This window comes from Chiroxiphia lanceolata, chromosome 5 (assembly GCF_009829145.1).
Source record: "Chiroxiphia lanceolata isolate bChiLan1 chromosome 5, bChiLan1.pri, whole genome shotgun sequence".
Classification (NCBI taxonomy): Eukaryota; Metazoa; Chordata; class Aves; order Passeriformes; family Pipridae; genus Chiroxiphia; species Chiroxiphia lanceolata.
Genome location: NC_045641.1, coordinates 51948385 through 51968276, shown reverse-complemented (window position 1 = coordinate 51968276; position 19892 = coordinate 51948385). Strand labels below are relative to the sequence as shown.

Sequence of the window (19892 nt, the reverse complement as noted above, 5' to 3'; positions counted from 1 at the left end):
TTAAAGCCCCATCTCCAGCCTTTTGTATCCCAAAGGGTTTCAGTGTTCTACTTTTTGGACCTGGCCAGCTCTAAGAGGATCTTCATATTGCAGCTCGTCCAAAGCCTTTTTCCTCTCGTTGCAACTATTGTGGAACTATCAGCCGCTCACACCACATATGTGCTCCCAGGGCTGTCTGCAAGGACAGGTCATTCACCTCTTGGTATAATCCTGTGTCTCAAGGAGCCCTATTCCTGATTGTGTACCTGGAAGAAATTCAGAGGCTGCAAACTCAGAAGCTCTCTGGGAACTTGCAGGATAAAGAGAGAGAGAGAGGACAACCATTGACTGCATGACATCAGAAAAAACAAATGCAAATCCCTCTTTATTTCAGATCATGTCAGTTTTTCACAGAAGGCCTGTTGGCAACAGCAGTCCATTCAGTCAAAAGCAAAGGATTAAAAATTCCATTTTTTGGGGTACTCCTCAAAACGCCTCCAAATACATACATAAGTTATTTATAAATATGCAAAATTTACAACAAAAACAATGACTAGTATAGCAGTCACAGTGAAATTTCCAGTAGTAAAAAAAAGTAAACCCAAATTGTCACAGGGTCAGCTTCTTTGGAGGAAACCAATCTCAGAGCATTTCAATTCCATACTAAGATAAATGACTCTCTACTAAGTCAAGGCTCTTGTCCCTTACCCTGAGCTTGCTGCAAGTAAAGTCAGGCTTTCACATCTCAGCCCTTGAGCAAAGAGCAGCACAGCAAATCAGGTGGCACAAAAAGCCCTGGGTGGGAGGGGTCTGCTCCCACCCTAGGCACAGTCAGTACCTGTGTTGCCAGCCCATCTCAGAGGGGAAAGAAGCTGCTACAGAAAACCTGCCTCAGGAAAGGTTTGCCTTTCTCCCAAGGCCAGCTGCAACATTCTGTGTCATATCTACTCCAAAAAGCTGAAGCATTTCTGCTTCCCTTCAAACTGGGTATGTTGAAGGAAAAATAATCCCTTTTTCCCATACTATACGCTCTGAAATAACTTGGCCCCAGTGGGCCAAGCAATCCCTGAAGCTGTTATCAGGTCTTAGCCCGTTCTGTGACGTGGGAAGGTGCACGGTGCTTTGTCAGTGGAGGTACTGCACAGACAGGAGACATTCCAGCTGCTACAACTCAAGACAGGTAGGTGGGGGCTCTGGATTCTGAGTCAGACAGCAAGGCAGCAAAACCAAGCACAGCAGCAGAGAGAAGGCTACAGAACAAGGATAACTGTCAGCATTTCATAGCTGTCCGGGAATACATGTGTATGTGCACTGTTGTCTATTAAATATTATTAGTTCCTCATAATTATCACTAGTCCCTCCCCCAGCTCAACACCTTGGTTGAAGGGCAAATCTGAGCCATTTCAGGGTCTGCTGCCCCTTGCCTTTGGCATGCAGAATGGGAACCTCCAGGTCAGTCATCGGCAGAGATGTTGTACCAGCTGCTCAAACTGCTCCCGGTGCCGGTAGATGTACAGCTGGGTGTCCCAGAGAGCGTTCACCAGCACTGTGTCATTCACCTCGTCCAGCATCACCTCCGTGTGCAGCTGAGGGCTGAGCCTGCAGACACCAAGACAGCATCACCAGCTGGGCACAGATGCGGAGGTGGTCAGGCACAAGCCTGCCAAGCAGGAGACTTTTGCCAAGGGGCTCCTGCCACTGAGATGCTCACTGGCCCTGTATCTGTCAGACTTGCAGAACCACAGTTCAGTAACCACAGCACACGAGGGACAAATCTAAAACAGGCTGTGCGTGGTGGAATGGGGCAGGATGCACATCCTGAAGGACCATGCAAGACAGCAACCCGCAAGCGTCCACTAAGTGTCCCCAGACCAGGCGTGCTTGGAGCATCAGCTCATGCAGAGGCCACGGCATCCTCTGTTGTGTCACTGAGGCATGAGGGTAGCGGGCAGGGGACAGGTTTGGGCAGGCATGCCTCTGGAGGGGATGCTGTTTGGGATGACGCGTGCCATAGCCAGGTCTGAAGCGAGAAGGATAAAAATAGATCTGTGCAGACAGTGGAAAGGAAGCTCCTACCGGAAATACGGGATATCCGTCATCTCACACCAGGCCCTGGCACGATCCACAGCTGGGCCATCTGCGTCAGTGCACTGCAGGAGAAACAGGCCCACAGTTACAGCCTGACTGCTCTTCCCCTGCCTGCAAGACGCTTCCCTGGCACCAAGTGGAACTGCACAAGCTGCAGAGGGAAAGGAAAAACCAGGAGCAAGTTCATCCTGGATGGCCCTGCTTGCCACCAAGAGTGAGGTAGCTTTTTATTTATTTATTTTTATTTTTAACATAAGAACAGTGCTCCTGATCTTTGGGACACAAGGAATAGCACCCTACAGATCCTCCATACATCACAGCATTGAGTAGACTCCCTTAAAGAAACTTCCAGGAGGACATGAATGACAGCCTCCTTGGGATTTTATTCATTCTGTCCAAGCCCTGTAACAGCACAGCCTGTGATTACTACAGGCCTCCTGGGCTATCCTGGCACAGCTCCCTGGGAGCCCTGAAATAAAAGACAGGGGAAGCAGAAGGACTCCAGGCACTTTCTGACTTTAGGAAGTTAAAAAGGAGATAAAGCAACAGAATTAAGATCACAGTCAGAACTTCCGTTCTGATCCTTCTGGCTTTCATTCATTTGGAGTGTTTTCATGCACAACAGTTCATGATCTTCTTTCTGAAACATGCAAGCTCTTATTCCTATTACACACTCCTAACCACAGCTCTCAAAAACTGTTTTTTATTAGTGACTCTTCCACTTCTCTAGCATTTACTGATTTCCCCAGTGGGGACAACAAGGCTTTTCTAAAGAAAAATGAATTGCTCTTTTCCAAGGAATGACTTTTTTTTTTTTGGCCTGGGTTGCTGATATGGTAATCAATGCTGCAAATGTTCCTAAGGGTCACTGACCACCATCCTGTCCTCAGCCCCTTTCAGCTGCAAGAACCTGCCTTGGAACTCAAAACCCCAAAGAAGCAGATAGGTCTTCAGACCTGCTGTGCTCCCGCAATTCTTAAGTTACCCACTACATCCATGGTCAGAGCAGTTCCAAGGAAATAGAATTTGCTTCCAAAAGGAAGAAGCTGAAGACTGGAAACTTTTTCTCCCTCCCTGCAAGTAACCCCAGGGGTCTTTCCCCATCCCCTCCTCCCAGTACTCACACAATCCACCACCATCTTGCCAAGTTCCCTGGCCCCAAAGACAGTCTTCGCCAGCTCCCAAGGGTTGGAGGGGCGGAAAACATCCACAGAGCTCACTGGGATCTGCGGAGGCTTCCCTGTCCCCAGGGAGACCACCAACCCCAATTTTCTTACTTCCTGCCTCCGACCCTGTGGACGAACAAAAGATTTGTTTACTAGAACCAACAACGAAGGTAGAGCACGTCTTTCACAGCAGTCCTGGGGAAGCTCTGAAAGCCAAGGCAAAAGGCTCAGTAGTCTTTCTCTCCCCTTAAGTACAGCCTGGTGAGAGAGGTGTGTAACCCACAGGAGTTCAACAGTTGCACTGTTCTGTCCCTTATCCCCCTGACTGCACCCAAACTCATGGGAACACCCTGGAGATGAATCTCGGGACCAGATGACCATGAAACAGTACAACTCTTCAGTCATTCTGACAACACACCTTCCCTTTCAACTACAGGGAACAACAGCTGCCAGTAGTTATTCATGTTTTTTAAGAACTTGCCATACCACAGAAGGCATTCCCTCTTCAGCCTCACAGAGTACCCTACCTTTGTCTTCTCCATTTATTTTTGGGCAGAAAAAGGCCCTGCAGAGCTGCATCAAGGGCCACACACAACCATCAACTGAATCATCCTTGTTCAAAGTAGCAAGGAGAGGCTGACGAGGCTGTCTCCATGTCTCACACCCTTGTCAGAAGAGGTATCTCCCCTCCCAGCCACCATTCCCAACACATATCCCCCTCCATACACTTCCTTTCAGGGTGCTGCACTGCTACCTTGTTTATCCACTAATACGCATCCATTGCCAAACCCATTTCCTCTTCAAGGGAGGCTCAGTGGGGCCAAAAAACCCCAGTTACCAGACATGGCTAGGATTTCCCTCACCTTTTTGATGAGCGTCTTATTGTACTCGTGGATCTCCGCCATGGCGTCGAGGGTCGGGTTGTTGGCCAGCAGCCCTCCATCCAGGAAGCGGCCGATCGGCCGGAAATAAGTGGGAGCCGCACCGCTACAGCGGGCAGCGCGCCACACCAGCTGGTCTGGAGAGGGAGGAAGCAAAAGGCCTCTTGCAGCAACCCTGCTGTGCACGAGGAGCACGCTGCCTTCACCAGCACTAAGCAGGAGGGCCTGCAGTCCCCGAAAACCCTGCCCTGCACAGTTTTGCTTCTTCCTCCCAACAGCAGGGCCTCTGCTTGGATGCACAGAATGACTGGGGGGGACTTTAAAAGATGTTCTCAAAACTTTCTACATATCCTGGGTCAAATTCACTCTCTATCAGCTTCATCGCTGCTATTTTGATAATGAACCAGTTGTGTATGCTAGACAAAGCAGCAAGCTGGAGGGGGCTGCATGCTTCAGTTACACAGTTCTTCCATGTTTTTTTGTGAGAGCCCAGGGAAAGGTACTGACTGTATGCAGGACTGCTCTAGCAGACCCCTTCCTCATGAACCTTGCCAGCCAGTCCCTGTTCCTGGTACAAGAGAAGCCAAGGGAGGAAGAGAAAGGAGAAAAGCCAAGCACCATTAGGACCAAACTACAAGTCAAGACCAGTGATGAGCCATTGCTGGGACGCCCTGATTTTTAGAGCGATGGAGGAAGAACATTAAATATGTCCCTGTCAACCTTCTCTGCCAACCAGACGGACTTCTGTGCACCATAATTTACCTTCTGGCTGAGTGAGTGGTTTGAAAGATGCATTTGTCTTGTATTCAGTGGAGGTTTTTGTCTCTGGTACAGGGTAATTCCGGAAAAGGTGGAGCTCAGCTGGCTGTCGGTCACACAACGTCCCGGTCACCATAACCCTAGGGAAGAGGACATGAGAGAATAAGAGTAAAATGGAAAAAAAAAGTATTTAGGCTTCAACAGTCTGCACATCACCCTCCTGCAGATCTGCTCTAAGGAGAGGCTGAGCATCTCTGCTGAGAGCAGTCCAGAGCACATGCAGGACAGCATCAACTAGCATAGCCCCAGGCAAGACTTACTTGGGTTTTCGGACATCTGTCATTTTGGTGTTTTCCCCAAATTCCTTCTTCAAGAACTCATCCAGGGGCTCTGACTCGTAGGGCCGAGACCCCCGGAACACCATGTCCTTCATGCGGAAATACAGGCAGCGCATGTAGTCCATGGACTTCCCTGAGACAGGCAACAGTGTTGGCAGGAGCAGGAGCGAGAGGAAGGGCAGGCAGAACAAACAGCACATCAGAGCTAGGACTTTCCAGAACAAGCAGGAGATGGGAGGCACCACTCCCAATCCCACCCCCTTCCCAAGCTGCCTGTCATCTGCTTAGTCCTCAGCAGTATGACTGGGAAGGATTACAGAGGAAGAGCAAACTTGGAGCACAGTTTCCCACCACCAGAGAGTGTCAACCACCTTGCTCTGAAGCCCCTGTGGAGAGCACAGGAAGAACGGAATATTGCACTCTGCCACCACTCACTTCCCAAAACCCAGAAAGCTGCTCCAAGTCAGCTGATGTGAGAAGCAAGCACAAAGCCAGGTCTAGGTTTTCCTTCATTAACGAACATCCCATCCCTCCTTTGGCAGGCAGGTGCAAAAGATCTCAGTCAGGACTCAGAGAGGCAGCTCCCACCCCACACCCATTCCCCACAGAGGTGTGCTCAGGCCCACAGCAGTGAGAAGGGGCCCATTGTTTGCACTGTCCTTACCATGTACAATAGCCAAGGCCAAGATCCCTCCAGTGCTGGTCCCTGCGATCCAGTCAAAAATCTCGCGAATGGGACGGCCCGCAGCTTTTTCGATAGCCAGGAGGAGCTGGATGAGCACGAGGCCCCGGATGCCCCCTCCATCCAAGCACAGGAGGCGGTCCTGACTGGAGAGAGACAGACACAGATGAATAGCAACTGTGGGACAGATTACAAACGACAGAACACTGCATAGGAACGTGGCTTTGGGAGCAGGAAATTATGCCAGTTACTAGATTGCTGCAGACAGAGTAATCAGTGAATTAATAAATCCAGCAGTGGTCTCTCAGGTCCAAATAAGACACATCCAATAATCCTTGCCAGAGCTGGTGCAACACCCATTGCTCTCTGCACCAGAGAGTACCAGCTGAAACCGCACCCAAGTCCCTTACTACACACTAGTGAGTATTGTGTCATAAATAAAAAGCAGATAGCCCTAAATCCTGGCAGCAGCACTTCAGTGCCAACCCCTCCTCCACTCCATGCAAGATGAGGTCCTGAGGAGCTGGACAAGCATCAGGGCAGTGTGTGGAGATGAGGTAATCACAAAGCTAAAGCAGCATTGGGTGCCCAGTGGTACAGGAAAGGGACAGAGCAGGGGTTTCACTTGCTGAGCTCAGGCTCCACTGCAGCTCCAGGGCTGCACAGGACAGGCAGTGGTCATTTATAGAAACAGAAATTTATCGCAAGGTGTTGGCAAAAACTGCAACAGCAACGGATATTAAATATCAACTATGAGGAAGCCACCCCCACGGGTGTGGGAGGGGAGAATTCACACACAGATTTCACTTTCAAGTTGCACGGGAGCCTGGACAGAAGCTGCTCCTCGCTTACTTTCTTCTGTCTTCACTGGGCATGTCCACAACATCTGGTGCCTTCAACAACTGTCCGAGAGTTGCGGAAACATACAGAACGTCCTGGTACCCTACAGGGCCATGAACATGTAAAAGGAAAGAAATATTAGGGACCATCAGTGTGGTAAATGATTTCCACCATAATCACAGAGAGAATATCCAACTCCCTTCCCCATTGAATAAAGCTGCCTGTAGGAGACACGAGCCATCTTACTCACAGCCAACAGGTACCCCCCAGATTAAACTCCACACCAAAGAAGTGCAACACCATCCTTTAGAGTGTGCAGCTGGAGATGCACTGGCAGAGACAAAGGATTTGTAGAAGCAGAAGATGAGCACAGTGGGTGAGAGAGAAGGCAGAGCCTAGCAGTGTGCCCACTAAGCAGTTTACTGCAAGCTGCTAAGATAAAACCTAAATCTACTCCTCGAGGTAACCTAGGCAGGAGAGCTGTGGAGACAGGGCGGCTTGTCATTACCCCTCAGCTGATGTTTACCCAGGCTGCCCTGGGTGCAGGGCACCGATCCAGGCTAGGTGAGAAGCCAGCCTACAAAACCAAAAGAAAACAGAGGGAGAGAAGTTACATACTCCTGCCAGCACCCAGGCTGGAAGGTGGTTGTGTCTAGAGCACATGGAGACAATGAATCTGGTGAGGAGTTTCTTCAAGGGCCAGAGTCCAAGACAAAAAAGGGTCTTGCTCTGTCACTGCATCAGAGCTGAAACTGGGCAGGGGTTGCCTTCGCCACGCCATGGTGAGAAGAAAGTCCTGGTGTCAGCAGCCAGTGAGATTTGTGGTGACAGACACACTCCAGGGTTGTCCTCTAGCCTCACAGGAAAGCCTTTGCGAAGGAAACCTCCAGCCTGAGATGGGAGGAGGTCCACAAGAAGCTGCTAGCTGCCTCCATGCTCCTCTCATGAGGGTGAGAGCCTCCCTCCAAGTCAACTCACCCACTACTCCGTAACCCCTCCCGCTGCTTCTGCCTGAGCTCAATGGACGTGGAAAGCCCAGCACTTAGAACAGACCCATGTGTTTATTCACAGAGTCTGGGCAGTATGAAGCACAAGCTACGACACAGTTGTACGTCCTAAAGTAGGCTTTTCCTCTGCATAACAAACCTGTGACCAGGGTTACTTATCCTCAGACTTCACCCCTTCCCTCTCCCAGCTGCTGGCCTCCAGGATCCGAAAAAGTCACACTTCTAAATCCCCTTGTGCCCAGCACAACACTGGGTGGTCCTCAAGGCAGACCACTAAGTACATGACCCAGTGGATAAAGTACATGCCAGTAACTAAGTGCTACACCTCTTCCAGAGGGGTGAAGGAATCAGTCTTCCTGCTCCTTTTTACAGAGGTGCATCTGTCAGTTCTATAAAACAAAAGTCTGGAGTACGAGAGTTTAGAGTACACACACAGGAAAAGCAGAAAAAAGAGACAGGATCCTGCAACAGCTGAACGAGGACAGAGTCACGAAAGAGTCACCAGATACTGAGAGCTAAGACAGTTCCCAGAGCATGGCCCATCTGAAGAAGAGATCCAAGACAGCACTGTGAAGCATGAAGGAAGGAGAACAAGAGAGGGCCAGGGAAGGCTTTACCTAAGCTGTTGAAGCTGCTCCGTGAGGAAGGTTGGCCTTCCAGGAAGGAGGCGGCAGATGGTGCCAGGCTTGGGGAGTCAGGGTTGGGTGGTGGGTGGCAGCGTTCGGTCCCTACAGTTTGCAGCAGGTCTAAGAGCACTTTCCGGTTCGCACCTTAGGTGACGGAAGGGGGAGTCACAGATCAGAAAGAGAATCAGTGCACGCCAACACCGGGGGATAACGTGCTCTGCCAAACTCATAGCAGGCCTGAGCCTCACAAAACCTCTGGGATGACCCGAGGAAGGGGAAAGCACATCCCAGGTATCTCTCCCAAACACCAGGCAGCAGGACTTGTGCACAGCGGGAGCACCCAGCGCTGTGCTGCTTCAAAGGAGGTGTGTGCCACACACTTCTTGCCACTGAAGAACCACCCGTGTCTGCTCCCACCTGAGCAGTTCAGCAGCACTGCGTCATCCTGTTGTGAGCCTGCAGTGCCTGACATGGTGGTGTAAAAGAGGGGAAGTGCAAGTGCATGCCAGCTTTTCCTCTTGCATCTGTCTCACAGAAAAGAAACCGATCAAGGGCTAATAATACAAAGCCTACACCGCTAGCAAAGGAAGCACCTACCCTGTGAGCGACTACAAAAGCATACTGGAAAAGCATACTGGAGAAGCATCACCCATGCGTGGCAGGCTTTCACCAAGACACCATTCAGCCACCAAGGGGAGACAGGGTGCCAGATTCACCCTGTAAGGCTGCTGACATGCTCCCTCACCTTTGCTGCTCCTGGCTGCCAACAGTCCTGGTGTCTCCCCAAAATCATTGGGGATCTCGATATCTCCTCCAAACACGACGATCGCTTTGATCATATCCAGGTGGTCATGCTAAGGGACAAGAGAAAGCTCAAGAGCCACTACGTGATTTTTCATTCCTTCCCTCCTCCTTTTATGAGCCAGATCCACCCACAAGGGATCACCACATGGAAGGCAAGAGCCAGAATTTCAAAGGAGTCTGTCTCTGTTTCAGCCCTTCAAGAAAACCCTCTCTCTCCTTCCCAGCATCCTCTGGGATGCTCACCTTCATGGCCAGGTGCAGGGGTGTGTTGCCATCCTGACCGCGGGCGTTGGTGTGGGCGCCGTGTGTCAGCAGGACCATGGCGCAGTCGAAGCGTCCCCTCTGCACCGCGATGTGCAGAGCCATGTCAGCCGTCCGGCTGGTCACGTTCACCTGGGAGCCGTACTCCAGCAGCAGCCGTGTCATCTGTGCCCAACGTGCAGGTGCCAGGTCAGGAAGAGATAAAGCAATCGTAAGGACAACCACCTGGGTGCTCAAACCATCCAGGTCTCACGGCAAGCAAAGCAGGGGAAGAGGAGGGAGCCTTAGCCTGGGCGTAGTTGGCTGGCAGATGCCAGCTGAATTTTCCAAGCACTGGGGATGGGGTTTCTGGGTCTTTTACCACAGAACTAGCTGGTGGTTTTGCAATTTTGCTGGAGCTTCTGGATGCTTTGGGATTTATATGCAACTGTAATGACTGGCTGAGATCAACTGAGAAAAAAACAGTTCTTACTCAGGCCAGGATCCTTTCAGACTGGAAGGAAAAAGTTTGTTCCCTGAACTTCTCTTTATAAGCCAGGCAAATTTCGGTCTGCTCTGAAACTCCACAGGACATTTCTGAGCAGGATGTGATACTGGAGGAGGGAGAAGAGTCTTGTTATAGGAAAGCCCTCTGCTTGCAACAAGCACCATTTAGGTGGCTCCAGCATGGCATATCACTGACCTGCTCATCTCTGGTAGAACATGACTGTCATGCACATGCCACCCCCCCTTTCCCCACCTCACACTTCCCCTGCAGTCTTTAAGGCATTGATTTGTTTGCTTCCAGGAAACTGTCAGGTAATAAAGAGCTCCCTCCCAGGGCAATTGGGCTTCAGGGACAGTGCTGCAATTTCCTCAACAAAAGGGAAAAGGGACAAGGTGGCAGTTTCACAGTCACAGATGAAGTACTAGGGATGACTCCACCAGTTTATTTCACTGCAAGGCTCCACTGCTCTGTCCCCCGTGGCAAACAGCACTGATTGGAACAGGGCAAAGGGAATCAAACACTGGGCTGGCTGGGCTCTGACACTTCCAGGGCTCTGCACATGCAGTTGGAAAGGGACAGGTTGGGAGCAAGAGGAATTAACTGCATGCTGGGTGGCAGCACAGGTTCTCACCATGGATTGGCTCCATTTACCTCTGCCTTCTTCGCCCAGTGCAGTGGAGTAGCTTCATAGCGTGGGTCCTTGGAGCAAACCTGGCTGGCATCTACCTCGAGGATGGCCTGGGCACACCTGTAAGACAATGACATGACGGGATGGGTGGCTGCTGTCTTTACTCAAGACCTCTGCCCACATCAGTACCTGCCTTCCACCCAGAGGAAAACCAGGAAACCCTTCATCAGCAGCAGGATCTCTGCAACACCTGCAAGTTCCTCAGCTGCACTTTTATTTTGCTCTTTACAGAAAGGGTGGGTGCAACAGGAAGCATACAAGCAGTACAGCGTTCAGAACAGGAGAATCTCTTCCCAATTTCAAGCTGTGGAGCAACACCTGGGTGCTTCTCTGATACAGGAATATGGCATCTCTGGAAACTCTCAAGACTTGAGAGGAAATTCTTCTCTCTTTCCATGGAAACATGGGGATAAAACTGAAATAGTTAAACACTTGCTGAAATTAAGAATCTGTGTACTTCTCTATGAGTGAAAAATCACACCTGTTGTGAACAGACCAGTATCTGATGCCTAGAAAGCGGGGTAGGTAGACTTAGAAAATATAAGCATATGCTCTCCTCTCTAAAACACCACCAAACAAACCCTGCACAAGAGATCAAGCCCCAGTGCACTCAGTGACCTAAGCACATTTTGGGCTTGTGAATGTGTCTCTAATGTTGGGAATTGCTTTTTAAAATGCTGAAAAATCAGCCAGCTGCAGCTAGTGTTGGCTTGAGAGCCCTATTTTCAGAGCTCAGATACCCTATAAGCATTAAGTATTGTAAAGTATACACAAAGCGAATCAAATTTCTCCAGGGAAAATCAAACAGAGAATAAACATTGTGCCTCTTTTGATTCAGTTCCAGAGTGTGTTATCAAGAGTACTTCTGGCCTATAGGAGATGGGAAAAACTAGGCTCTGCAATGAGCCTAGTTATTAGGATCAGAGCACTCAAAGGCAGAGGTGCATCAATTAGCAATGCTATTTAAGCATCAGTGAATTATTTTCTCACAGCTCATTTTGAGAAAAAGTATTTCACAAAAGGTTTTTTGAAATCTGTCTTTCTCCTGATGTCTAATACTGAATAATACATTAATTCAGGGAAAAGCCTTTCTTTTCTGAAGGTATTTCTTTCTTTCCCACACCAGCATTTCCCTGTTCATTTGCCAATTCAGCGATGCAGCAGAAGACTGCACAAGACATCTTCCTACTGAGCACAGCCCTGAAAGGGGTCCAGTGTTGGACAGTGCTGAACCAGCAGACAGGTTCCCAGATTGGAGGGAGAGCCATGTTCTGGCAGCCCAGGCAGTTACGTACCCCTTGTGGGAGAACTTGAGTGCTGTGTGGATGGGGTATCCCAGCACGCCCACAACGCTGCAGCTGGCACGGCATTTCAGCAGGGACCGCACCATGTCCTCTTTGCCCAGCTGGCACGCGAGGTGCAGAGCGGTCAGCCCCTCGTGGTTCAGGTGGTCCAAGCCGGTAGTTGGGGTTCTGCCCAGGAGCTGGAAAGAGGAGAGAGTAGATAAACAAACAGACAGAGAGACATGGAAGAGCACTGTCTCTCTTCCTGAGCTGCGAGGACAGACTCTGGAGCACTGGTCTCCTCATGATGCTACAGAGTGTTCTCTCCACACTTGCTTGCAACACAGTAGATATGGATGCACTCCTTGTTTTGTCTCCCCAGCGGGGAGCTCTCTGTGTCCTCTTCCTCTGGCCCAGGTGCTTCTGAGACACCCCTCAGCCAAAAAGGGCTCACAGCACCTTGACTGAAACAGTCCAGCAGACTCCTACCATCTCACCATGAGCCAAGCACAGGCCAACCAATTGACAGCACAAACTGAAACCAGCAGCCTTCCCTCCTGCTGCAGCCCCATCAGCTGGCAGGAGCTCAGTCTCCCCTCCAAACCCACTGCTGCTTTCAGACGAAAACAGGATTCTGTTTAAAACATGCATGTGGGAGTATGTTTGAAGGAATTTTCCTATTTTCCCTGTAAATTTTAGACCTGTTGCCTGCTGGCTGGTTTGTTACTTGAAAATATCCCACTGCTGTACTGGGAAAACCCTGCAAGCCCTGGTACACACAAGAGAGAGAAGTGAGATTTAAGTTTCTTTTCTCTGGTTTAGCAAGAAATCAACAGAGAAAAGAAACAGACAAGAGACTGATCAGACCTGGAAGTATTTCTGTAACAACGAGCCAAGTTGATGCCTTCAGAGAAATAAAGAGGACACCTTTTTAACGCATAGTTCCTAACTGCCCTGCTCCACACCATGGCAAGCCCTCATCCTCATTCCTCCACCATCATGCATTAGAAAACCCCAGCACAGTCTGGAGGGCAGAGGGAGGGCTGTCACAACAGGTACTGGGCAAATGTCAAAATTGCAGCCATAGCAGAGAGTCAGTCTTGGGCTCCCACTGAGTCTTGGGAAGCTGACAGATCTCAGGAACCACATGTAAGGCCACCCACACCCTTACAAACCCCAGCACTCTGCCCAGCACTTTTCAGCAATTGAGAACACCTCTGGCTTCAGAGTGTCTCTGCCTCAAGGCTCTTATTGCCATCCCCTGTGCAAAGCCACTCAATTCAAACAACAAGTCCTGCAGCTCAGGACAGCCCAGGGCAGCTCCAAACTGTCCTTCAGTCTGTGGGCAACGCATGATCCCCCAGGGCAATGTGAACACACATTTCCCTACAGGAGCACTCTGCCCGAAACAAAGCACCCTGCAGGGAGGAGAGAGGGAAGGGACAGCCACAGGCCTGAGGAAAGGCAGGATAAAGGTCTAATGTAAATAACAGCAAAGGACACTTTCTGAGGAAACTTGCTTAATATCCTTGTTCCAGTGCAGGGTAGAATTTGGAGCCCCTTTATGGGAAACAGGACCAGTAAAGAGAGGAAATAAGAGGCTGGTATCAGACTCAAGCATTATCTAGACAGGGGGAACTGACTTTCTCCTCCCCCATCTGCAGCTGTTTTCCTGTCTCTCTCCTCACAGCACAGAGATGACCCGTTCTGGTCCCACTTTTCCCCAGACTAGAAATCGCCCCCACCTCAATGATCTGGGGGTTGCTCCCTCGCACAGCATAGTGGAAAACAGTCTCCCCGTTCCTGTCGGTAATGTCCACCCGTGCGTGGCACTCCAGCAGCTCCAGCAGACATTCCATGTCTCCCTTGCGGCACGCCAGGTGCAGTGGGGTGCAGCCATCCTCACTGTCCGTGCTGTTCACACAGCTGCAAGAGACAAGTCAGTGTGAGGACAAGGAGTGGCTGCAAGGAGGAGGATGCGCAGCCGCTCCAGGAGCCGATACAGAGGTACCTGCTCTATCTGCCCCATCTGGTGTGAACCATGAGGATCATAAAAGCCCAGCCTCTTGCCAGGGAAGAATTACAGGGAAGGGCTATCAGGCAGTTCTGCCCTGCAGTCTATCCCTGACCTGGTGCTCCTTCCTCTGGCCTCCGTATGGGATCGGTTCCCCTGCACAAAGGCAGGCAGGAGACAGCTTACAGTCAGCAACCTAGTGGTGCCCTCCAGTCCCCTAACTCCTCAGTAGTCCCCCCATCATCAGTGAACTCTCTGTGGAAACAGAACAAGGGCTTGTAGCCAAAAACTTGCCAGACAGTCCTCCTGTGATTTACAAATTCAGCCACAAGCCCCTCCAAAGAGCAACTCCACAAGCGTTGTGATAATCTGATCAGCATCTCTAGCAGGACAGTTCAACCTTTTCCCTCAAACACCAGAGCTCTGGGCTCTGCAGCAGGGGCCTGAAACCCACTAAGCAGCCCTACAGCGACCACCAGGGCCCTCTGCCACCACTGCTGCCTTCAAGGCACGGTGCAGCAAGGCCAGCACTTCCAAACTCATCTCTGCAGGAACCACAGACGTTAAGCTACCCCAAGAAGCAGCCCCTGCTGCTTTGGCACATCAGGAAGAGATACTCTAACATGGCCTGGCCCAGTCTGCCCTCCCAGTACTGGAGACCCCCTGCTCCTTGCCTCAGGATATGGTTGTGCCGGAAGCTCTCCCGGCGGCCAAACTCCACAGCAACGTGTGCCGCGGACCAGCTGGGGTGGCTGCGGAGGAGGTCGCTGAGCTGCTGGAGCTCCTCCAGGGACAAGGGCTGGCACGAGCTCTCGTAGAAAGGGCGTAGCTGCCGGGCATATTGCTCAAAGAGCACCAGGGCATCTGCTTCGTTGTCCAGCTGGAAGAGCCTGGAGGAAAGGCAAACACAGGGTCGGTCCTGCTCAAAGGAACAACCCTGACCCCATGTTTCTGAGAGGAACAGCTCTTCTCAAACCAGCAGTGCTGGGAACTTTCCTGTTTTTCCTCAACTGGCATCATGCTTGTTCCAAGAGAAGCACGGAAAATGTTTCATTAGATGAGAGCATGTCCCATTCCCGAGGAATGTTAGGTTTTGGTCCAAAGTACCCTATGTTCCAGATACGGAACCTGTAACAGGTGTGAGTTGAAGTACGTGTACCTATGGATGCCCTGAACTATTTCAGAGCTGCCTGTTGTCACAGTGCTTGGACCCTCTCCCGCCTACCCAAGGGCCTCCTAGCCCGCACAGCCACCTGCTGCTCAAACACATCACCCCGCAGCTGTGAACCAGTCCCAGGATCAGCCATACAGGGCCTCTGGTTTCCCTCTGCAGGTCTGCCACTCACCGGAAAGCGACCTGCGGGCTCTGTGGATTCACCAGGAGACAGTCCCAGGAGCGAGCGATGTTGTTCTTGTATAGGGCCACCCTGCCCTCCTCCCGCAGGCAGGCGTGACCGGCATACTCCGCGGCCGGCACCTCCTTCACCCGGTACGGGTTACTGAATATCTGCGTGACGCTGTTGATGGTGTTCACCAGCCGCCCCAGGAACTGCATCTTCCCGGAGCCTCAGGCGGCTCCGTCGGCCGCTACCCTTACACGGGCTGTGTGACTCAGTGCCTGAGTAGGAGAACCAGAATCGCCAGGGTGACACGGGGCCGGGAACAGGGATGACAACGGGGACTGGGACGGGGCCGGGCAAAGGACGACGGGGGCCCAGCGCCCCCCGCGCGCAATCCCCGGCGCGCACCGCCCCCCGGGACGGGCCAATCAGCGGTGCCGCCTCCCGGGACGGGCCAATCAGCGGCACCACCCCCTAGGACGAGCCAATCAACAGCGCCGCTGCCGGGGCGGGGCCGTGGGGGCGGGGTACGCGCCACACCCGTCGCTTTCCCGAAGAGAGGAGGGCGGAGGGGCGGGAGGCGCCATCTTTGTGAGGGGTGGGACGGCAGGGGCGGAGCCGCACCCCTTAAAGCGGCAGTGGCCCATTGCGGTGTGGCATTCTGGGCCCGGCACGGCCGTTCACCGGGCGTGCGTAGTCCTCGAATTAGGGTTATAACTGGCGCTGTTGGAGCTTGGCTGCGTTCGTAACGCGACGTGTTTAATACGCTGGCAGTGCGCCACGAGGGCGGTCACGCCGGGGTTCTCTTGGGGCAGCGGCCGCTTTAAGAGCAGCGGCCGCCCAGCGCGGCGGCGGCGGGGAGGGGGTGCGACGGGGTGACGTCACCGCATGACTGTGTTTTTATGAATGAAAAGAATCCGCGGGTGAGTAATCGTGGGGAGCGGGGCTGGAGCCGCCGCCCGACACCCCGACCGGCACCGGCCCCGCGGCACCGCCGCAGCCGCCAGGTGAGCGCCGGCCGGGCGGCCTCCTTGCTCCCCGCTCCGCTTCTCCCCCTGCGGGGCGGCCGGGACGGGGGGGCGGCGGGGTCCGGCACCGGCTGGAGGCCGCTTTGCCTACGCCGAGGGCGGGGACCGGGGCTGGGGCTGGGGCTGGGGCTGGGGCTGGGACGGGATCGGACGGGTTGGGGGGCGGAGGTGTCCGCGCTCGGCGCCGTCCGCGCTTTCCTCCCAAGTCCTGGCCACCGCCCTGGGGGGATCTGCCGCCGCTCCCCCGGCTCCGGCGGCGGCTCCCCGGCCCGGATTGCATCAGCTTCCAGCCGCCCCGGCTCCACCTTCCCCACCGCCCCCCTCCAGCCCCTCATCCCTCGCGGGGCGTTCCCTGCCCTGCCCCGGCCCCACTCGCCCCTCCGAGGGCTCCCCTGACGAGGACGGAGCTCCCCGAGGTGGGGAGAGGCTCCTGGGCTGCAGGCTGGGGTCCCGAACCCCTTCCCACTCTCCGAGCCCCGGTACGGGGAGGAACCGGACACCGACGAGAGGACAGACGCTGCTTCGGTGACTTTCTCTCTGTGCTGCTGAATCACGGGGAGGGCACTTCTCGCCCGCCCACCTGCGTGGCCCCGACCCTTCGTCCCCCGAGCGTGTGGATGCCCGACCCTTGGGCCGGGAGCCGCGTTGCCCTCGCCCGCCGGGCCACAGGGGTGGAGGGGGCGGCACCTCCGCGCGGGTCCCGGCTGGGTGGCCTCATCACGGTGTCGCTCCGTGGGTCTGCTACTTTTACTTTCCCTTCAGCCTCTAGCGGATCCCTCCTGGGCTTCCTCCCCGCGGGGAAGCCTTGGCCTCCCAGCAGCCGGCTGGGGCGTTTTGGGTCCCCTGGGCAGAGCAGCATCCCCACCGTCTCGGGATGGGATGAAGGAGGGATGGGAAGTCCCGCCTTCCTCTATTATTATTATTGCTTGCAGTCATCGTTGCTATTAATATTATTACTACGTACTTTTTTTAAACGAGTGGAATGAGTCACACGGCCCGGGGTGGGGGGGCATGTGGGCAGTGGGCAGGAGACCAGCAGGGCTGGTGTCTTCTGTTCCATGGTGAGGGCCATGGGGCTGGCTGTAACCAGCTTTTCTCCTGGCTGCTCAACAGGGCCAGCGTGAGGGAACGATGGCTGCAGACGGGCTCTCCAGTAAGGCCTTGAAGGTGAGTGCCAGTGGGAACAGGGGGTTGGGAGGCAGGGGGCTGGTTTGGGGTGCCTCAGGCAACTGCCCCTCTCTCTGGCAGGTGAAGCGGGAGCTGGGGGAAAACACGCCGCTGCTGTCGGATGAGGAGCTGATGGGGCTCTCAGTGCGGGAGCTCAACCACCACCTGCGGGGCCTCTCCAAGGAGGAGGTGGCGAGGCTGAAGCAGCGCCGTCGGACGCTGAAGAACCGGGGTTACGCTGCCAGCTGTCGGGTGAAGCGTGTCTGCCAGAAGGAAGAGCTGCAGAAACAGAAGATGGAGCTGGAGTGGGAGGTGGACAAGCTGGCCCGGGAGAACGCTGCCATGCGCCTGGAGCTCGACACTCTCCGTGGCAAGTACGAGGCCCTGCAGGGCTTCGCCCGCACTGTGGCCACTCATGGGCCCACTGCCAAGGTGGCCACCGCCAGCGTCATCACCATCGTCAAGTCCGGCACCAACCAGGCTGCCTACTCCTAGTGCTGGCCTCCGTCCCCCGGCTGGGCACAGACCTCCCCGGGGCGCCTTCCCCCATGAATTGCCTCCCAGCCCTTCCTCAGCCTCCTCCCCGCTGGGACTTGTACCCAAAATCCTCCTTCTCCTCTCTCTTGACCTCTAGCTCCCCCAGGTGGGGAGGGCTGCTGCAGTGTGGGTGCTGGAGTAGAGGACATGACCCCACTGATGGCCCTGACAGCCCCCTCCCCTCCTGGAGGTGCAGACAGGAGAAAGCAAACCCACACAGGCAGCAGTGGGGATGTATCCCATGGCTCCAAGCTGGCGGGAAAACACCAGGTGCCTCCTTTTAGGGAGGGGTTATGGGAGAGCTGAATGCAGGCCAGGCAGTCCCAGGAGCCAGAGAGGGAAAGGAGGGGAGAGAGGTTTTGCGGTGCAGGGGAAGAAGGCATAAGAGAGGGATATCAGCATTGGGCACACAACTTGGACCATGGCTGGAGCAGGGAGGGAGGTGGCAGCATGGCTGGAGTCTCTGGGGATGGAGATGGCGAGGGAAGGTTGGTAGGTCAAGGCGGGAGAGAAAGTGGCTGCAGGTTGATATCTGGTACGGGTGAATGGAATGGGAAAGCACTGTGGCAGCTTGTGGTGCAGGGGGACCCCAGAGGTGACAATGATTCAGGGTCCCTTGGGCAGGGGAGAGCTGGGGGACATGAGTGGGTCAGCCCAGGCTGTTTTCCACAAAGGGGAGAAGCAGTGGTGCTGTTTTATCTTTCCCTATCACGCACATCCTTCACGCCTCTTCCTGCTGACGGGACACTCAGCCTGGCTGGGTGTCTCTGAAATGCAGCAGCACTGGCAGGAAGGAAGCGGAGGCAGCTGGAGCAGAGATAAACACTGTTTTGCTCAGCACAGGCCAGCTTGTACGGCCCCACCAAGCGCTCCCCAGTGCCCCACCGCCTACAAAGCCCATGGAAAGGTGCTTCTGGCCCTTGAGAGACAGAGCTGCGGAGGCAGAGAGAGGGGTGGAGGTGCAGGAGGTGGGAAGGAGGGACAGAGAGCTCCTGGGAGCTGCCTAGCAGGCAGGTAGACTCCTCCCTTTGGTTTTCCTCCAGCTTGGACACTGGTGTGGGACAACGGGCTCTTCGGTAGGCTGAAATGCTGGGGAAGAGCTGGGTTTGCAAAATATGGGCAGCACAGGGGAGGTAGAGGTAGACCTGTCTTGGCATCTGCTGCTGTGGATGATTCCCCTGCCCCTCCGTTCTGCCCCTGCCTGGGTATTGCCACACCAGCCACCCTCGGCTGCAGCCTCTATCCCTCCCCAGAGAGAGGTGCCTGCCACTCATGGAGGGGCACTGTGGTGAGCATCCCCCCACCCCAACTCCCCTTGGGTTTATTTATTGCACGAACATAAGTTATTTTCACGTCCTCTTTGCCATTCCGCCTCTCGGCACAGCCAGGATGTTGGTACAGAGCCGTACTTTATATTTTATATATGCAAATCACATTTTATCTTATACTTATATAGAGCAAAAAAAAACTTATTTATTTTCTGACTTACAGTATGTGTCCTACCCGACTTCTCTGTATTTTGTAGACTTTACAAATAAAGCAAGTTCTTTTTTTTCCACAGGGAGAGCGTGTTTAGTCGTTCTTGAACTTGGGACAGAGCTGTGTTTCAGTGAGACCAGATTTTCTAGCTCCCTCTAGCTTTGCTGCAGGACGTGTTCAAGAACGTGCCCAAAAAATGAGATGGGGGACCACTCATGACTCTTTAGGATAAAGACAGATCTATAGTCCCTGAAAGAAAGGGGCTTGGAAAGCAAGCTTAATGCTGAACATCACTCCCCAAATCACTGCAGGAGTGATTCAGCTGTGCTCAATAAAGATTTTCCTAGGAAAAATAATGCTTTTCACTAGAAAAATTCCCTCTGGGCTGCCCTTGGACTGGATGCAGGAGGAGAGGCAGGTGCAATCAGGGCAGCTCTG

At 53.5% G+C, this 19892-nt stretch overlaps 2 protein-coding genes across 7 annotated transcripts; one reads left to right on the top strand and one right to left on the bottom strand.

The window, feature by feature from the left end:
• Positions 1 to 337: 337 nt before the first annotated feature.
• Positions 338 to 15630, bottom strand: PLA2G6 (phospholipase A2 group VI). 3 transcript variants are annotated; one of them, XM_032688711.1, is made up of 17 exons: positions 15250 to 15630; positions 14578 to 14793; positions 13635 to 13815; positions 11902 to 12089; positions 10570 to 10666; positions 9414 to 9596; positions 9112 to 9220; positions 8358 to 8510; positions 6746 to 6836; positions 5876 to 6039; positions 5194 to 5344; positions 4877 to 5013; positions 4097 to 4251; positions 3192 to 3359; positions 2056 to 2129; positions 1404 to 1578; positions 338 to 1229 (listed from the first exon to the last, which is right to left on the bottom strand). In XM_032688711.1, exons 1-16 carry the CDS (start codon positions 15456 to 15458, stop codon positions 1437 to 1439), a joined length of 2418 nt encoding a protein of 805 aa, XP_032544602.1. In that variant the 5' UTR covers positions 15459 to 15630; the 3' UTR covers positions 338 to 1229; positions 1404 to 1436. The 3 variants fall into 3 exon arrangements, with proteins under 3 accessions (XP_032544602.1, XP_032544601.1, XP_032544603.1); XM_032688710.1 differs by having other exon boundaries at positions 338 to 1578; XM_032688712.1 differs by lacking the exon at positions 8358 to 8510 and having other exon boundaries at positions 338 to 1578.
• Positions 15631 to 15859: 229 nt separating this feature from the next.
• Positions 15860 to 19535, top strand: MAFF (MAF bZIP transcription factor F). 4 transcript variants are annotated; one of them, XM_032689408.1, is made up of 3 exons: positions 15860 to 16166; positions 17385 to 17438; positions 17520 to 19535. In XM_032689408.1, the coding sequence occupies exons 1-3, from the start codon at positions 16146 to 16148 to the stop codon at positions 17931 to 17933; spliced, it is 489 nt and encodes a 162-aa protein (XP_032545299.1). In that variant the 5' UTR covers positions 15860 to 16145; the 3' UTR covers positions 17934 to 19535. The 4 variants fall into 4 exon arrangements, with proteins under 4 accessions (XP_032545299.1, XP_032545298.1, XP_032545301.1 ...); XM_032689407.1 differs by having other exon boundaries at positions 16133 to 16250; XM_032689410.1 differs by lacking the exon at positions 15860 to 16166 and adding an exon at positions 16663 to 16687.
• The last annotated feature ends 357 nt before the right edge of the window (positions 19536 to 19892 follow it).

What these genes read in the sequence shown, in the direction of transcription:
- PLA2G6 (XM_032688710.1), bottom strand. Translation starts at nt 15,458, where the DNA reads ATGCAGTTCCTGGGGCGGCTGGTGAACACCATCAACAGCGTCACGCAG. An exon ending in CCCTGCACCTGGCCATGAAG is followed by an intron (nt 9,221 to 9,413) that starts GTGAGCATCCCA and finishes CTTGTCCCTTAG; the next exon opens with CATGACCACCTGGATATGAT. An exon ending in ATAAGACGCTCATCAAAAAG is followed by an intron (nt 3,360 to 4,096) that starts GTGAGGGAAATC and finishes GTTCGTCCACAG; the next exon opens with GGTCGGAGGCAGGAAGTAAG.
- MAFF (XM_032689407.1), top strand. Translation starts at nt 16,146, where the DNA reads ATGAATGAAAAGAATCCGCGGGTGAGTAATCGTGGGGAGCGGGGCTGG. An exon ending in GGCACCGCCGCAGCCGCCAG is followed by an intron (nt 16,251 to 17,384) that starts GTGAGCGCCGGC and finishes GCTGCTCAACAG; the next exon opens with GGCCAGCGTGAGGGAACGAT. An exon ending in TCTCCAGTAAGGCCTTGAAG is followed by an intron (nt 17,439 to 17,519) that starts GTGAGTGCCAGT and finishes TCTCTCTGGCAG; the next exon opens with GTGAAGCGGGAGCTGGGGGA.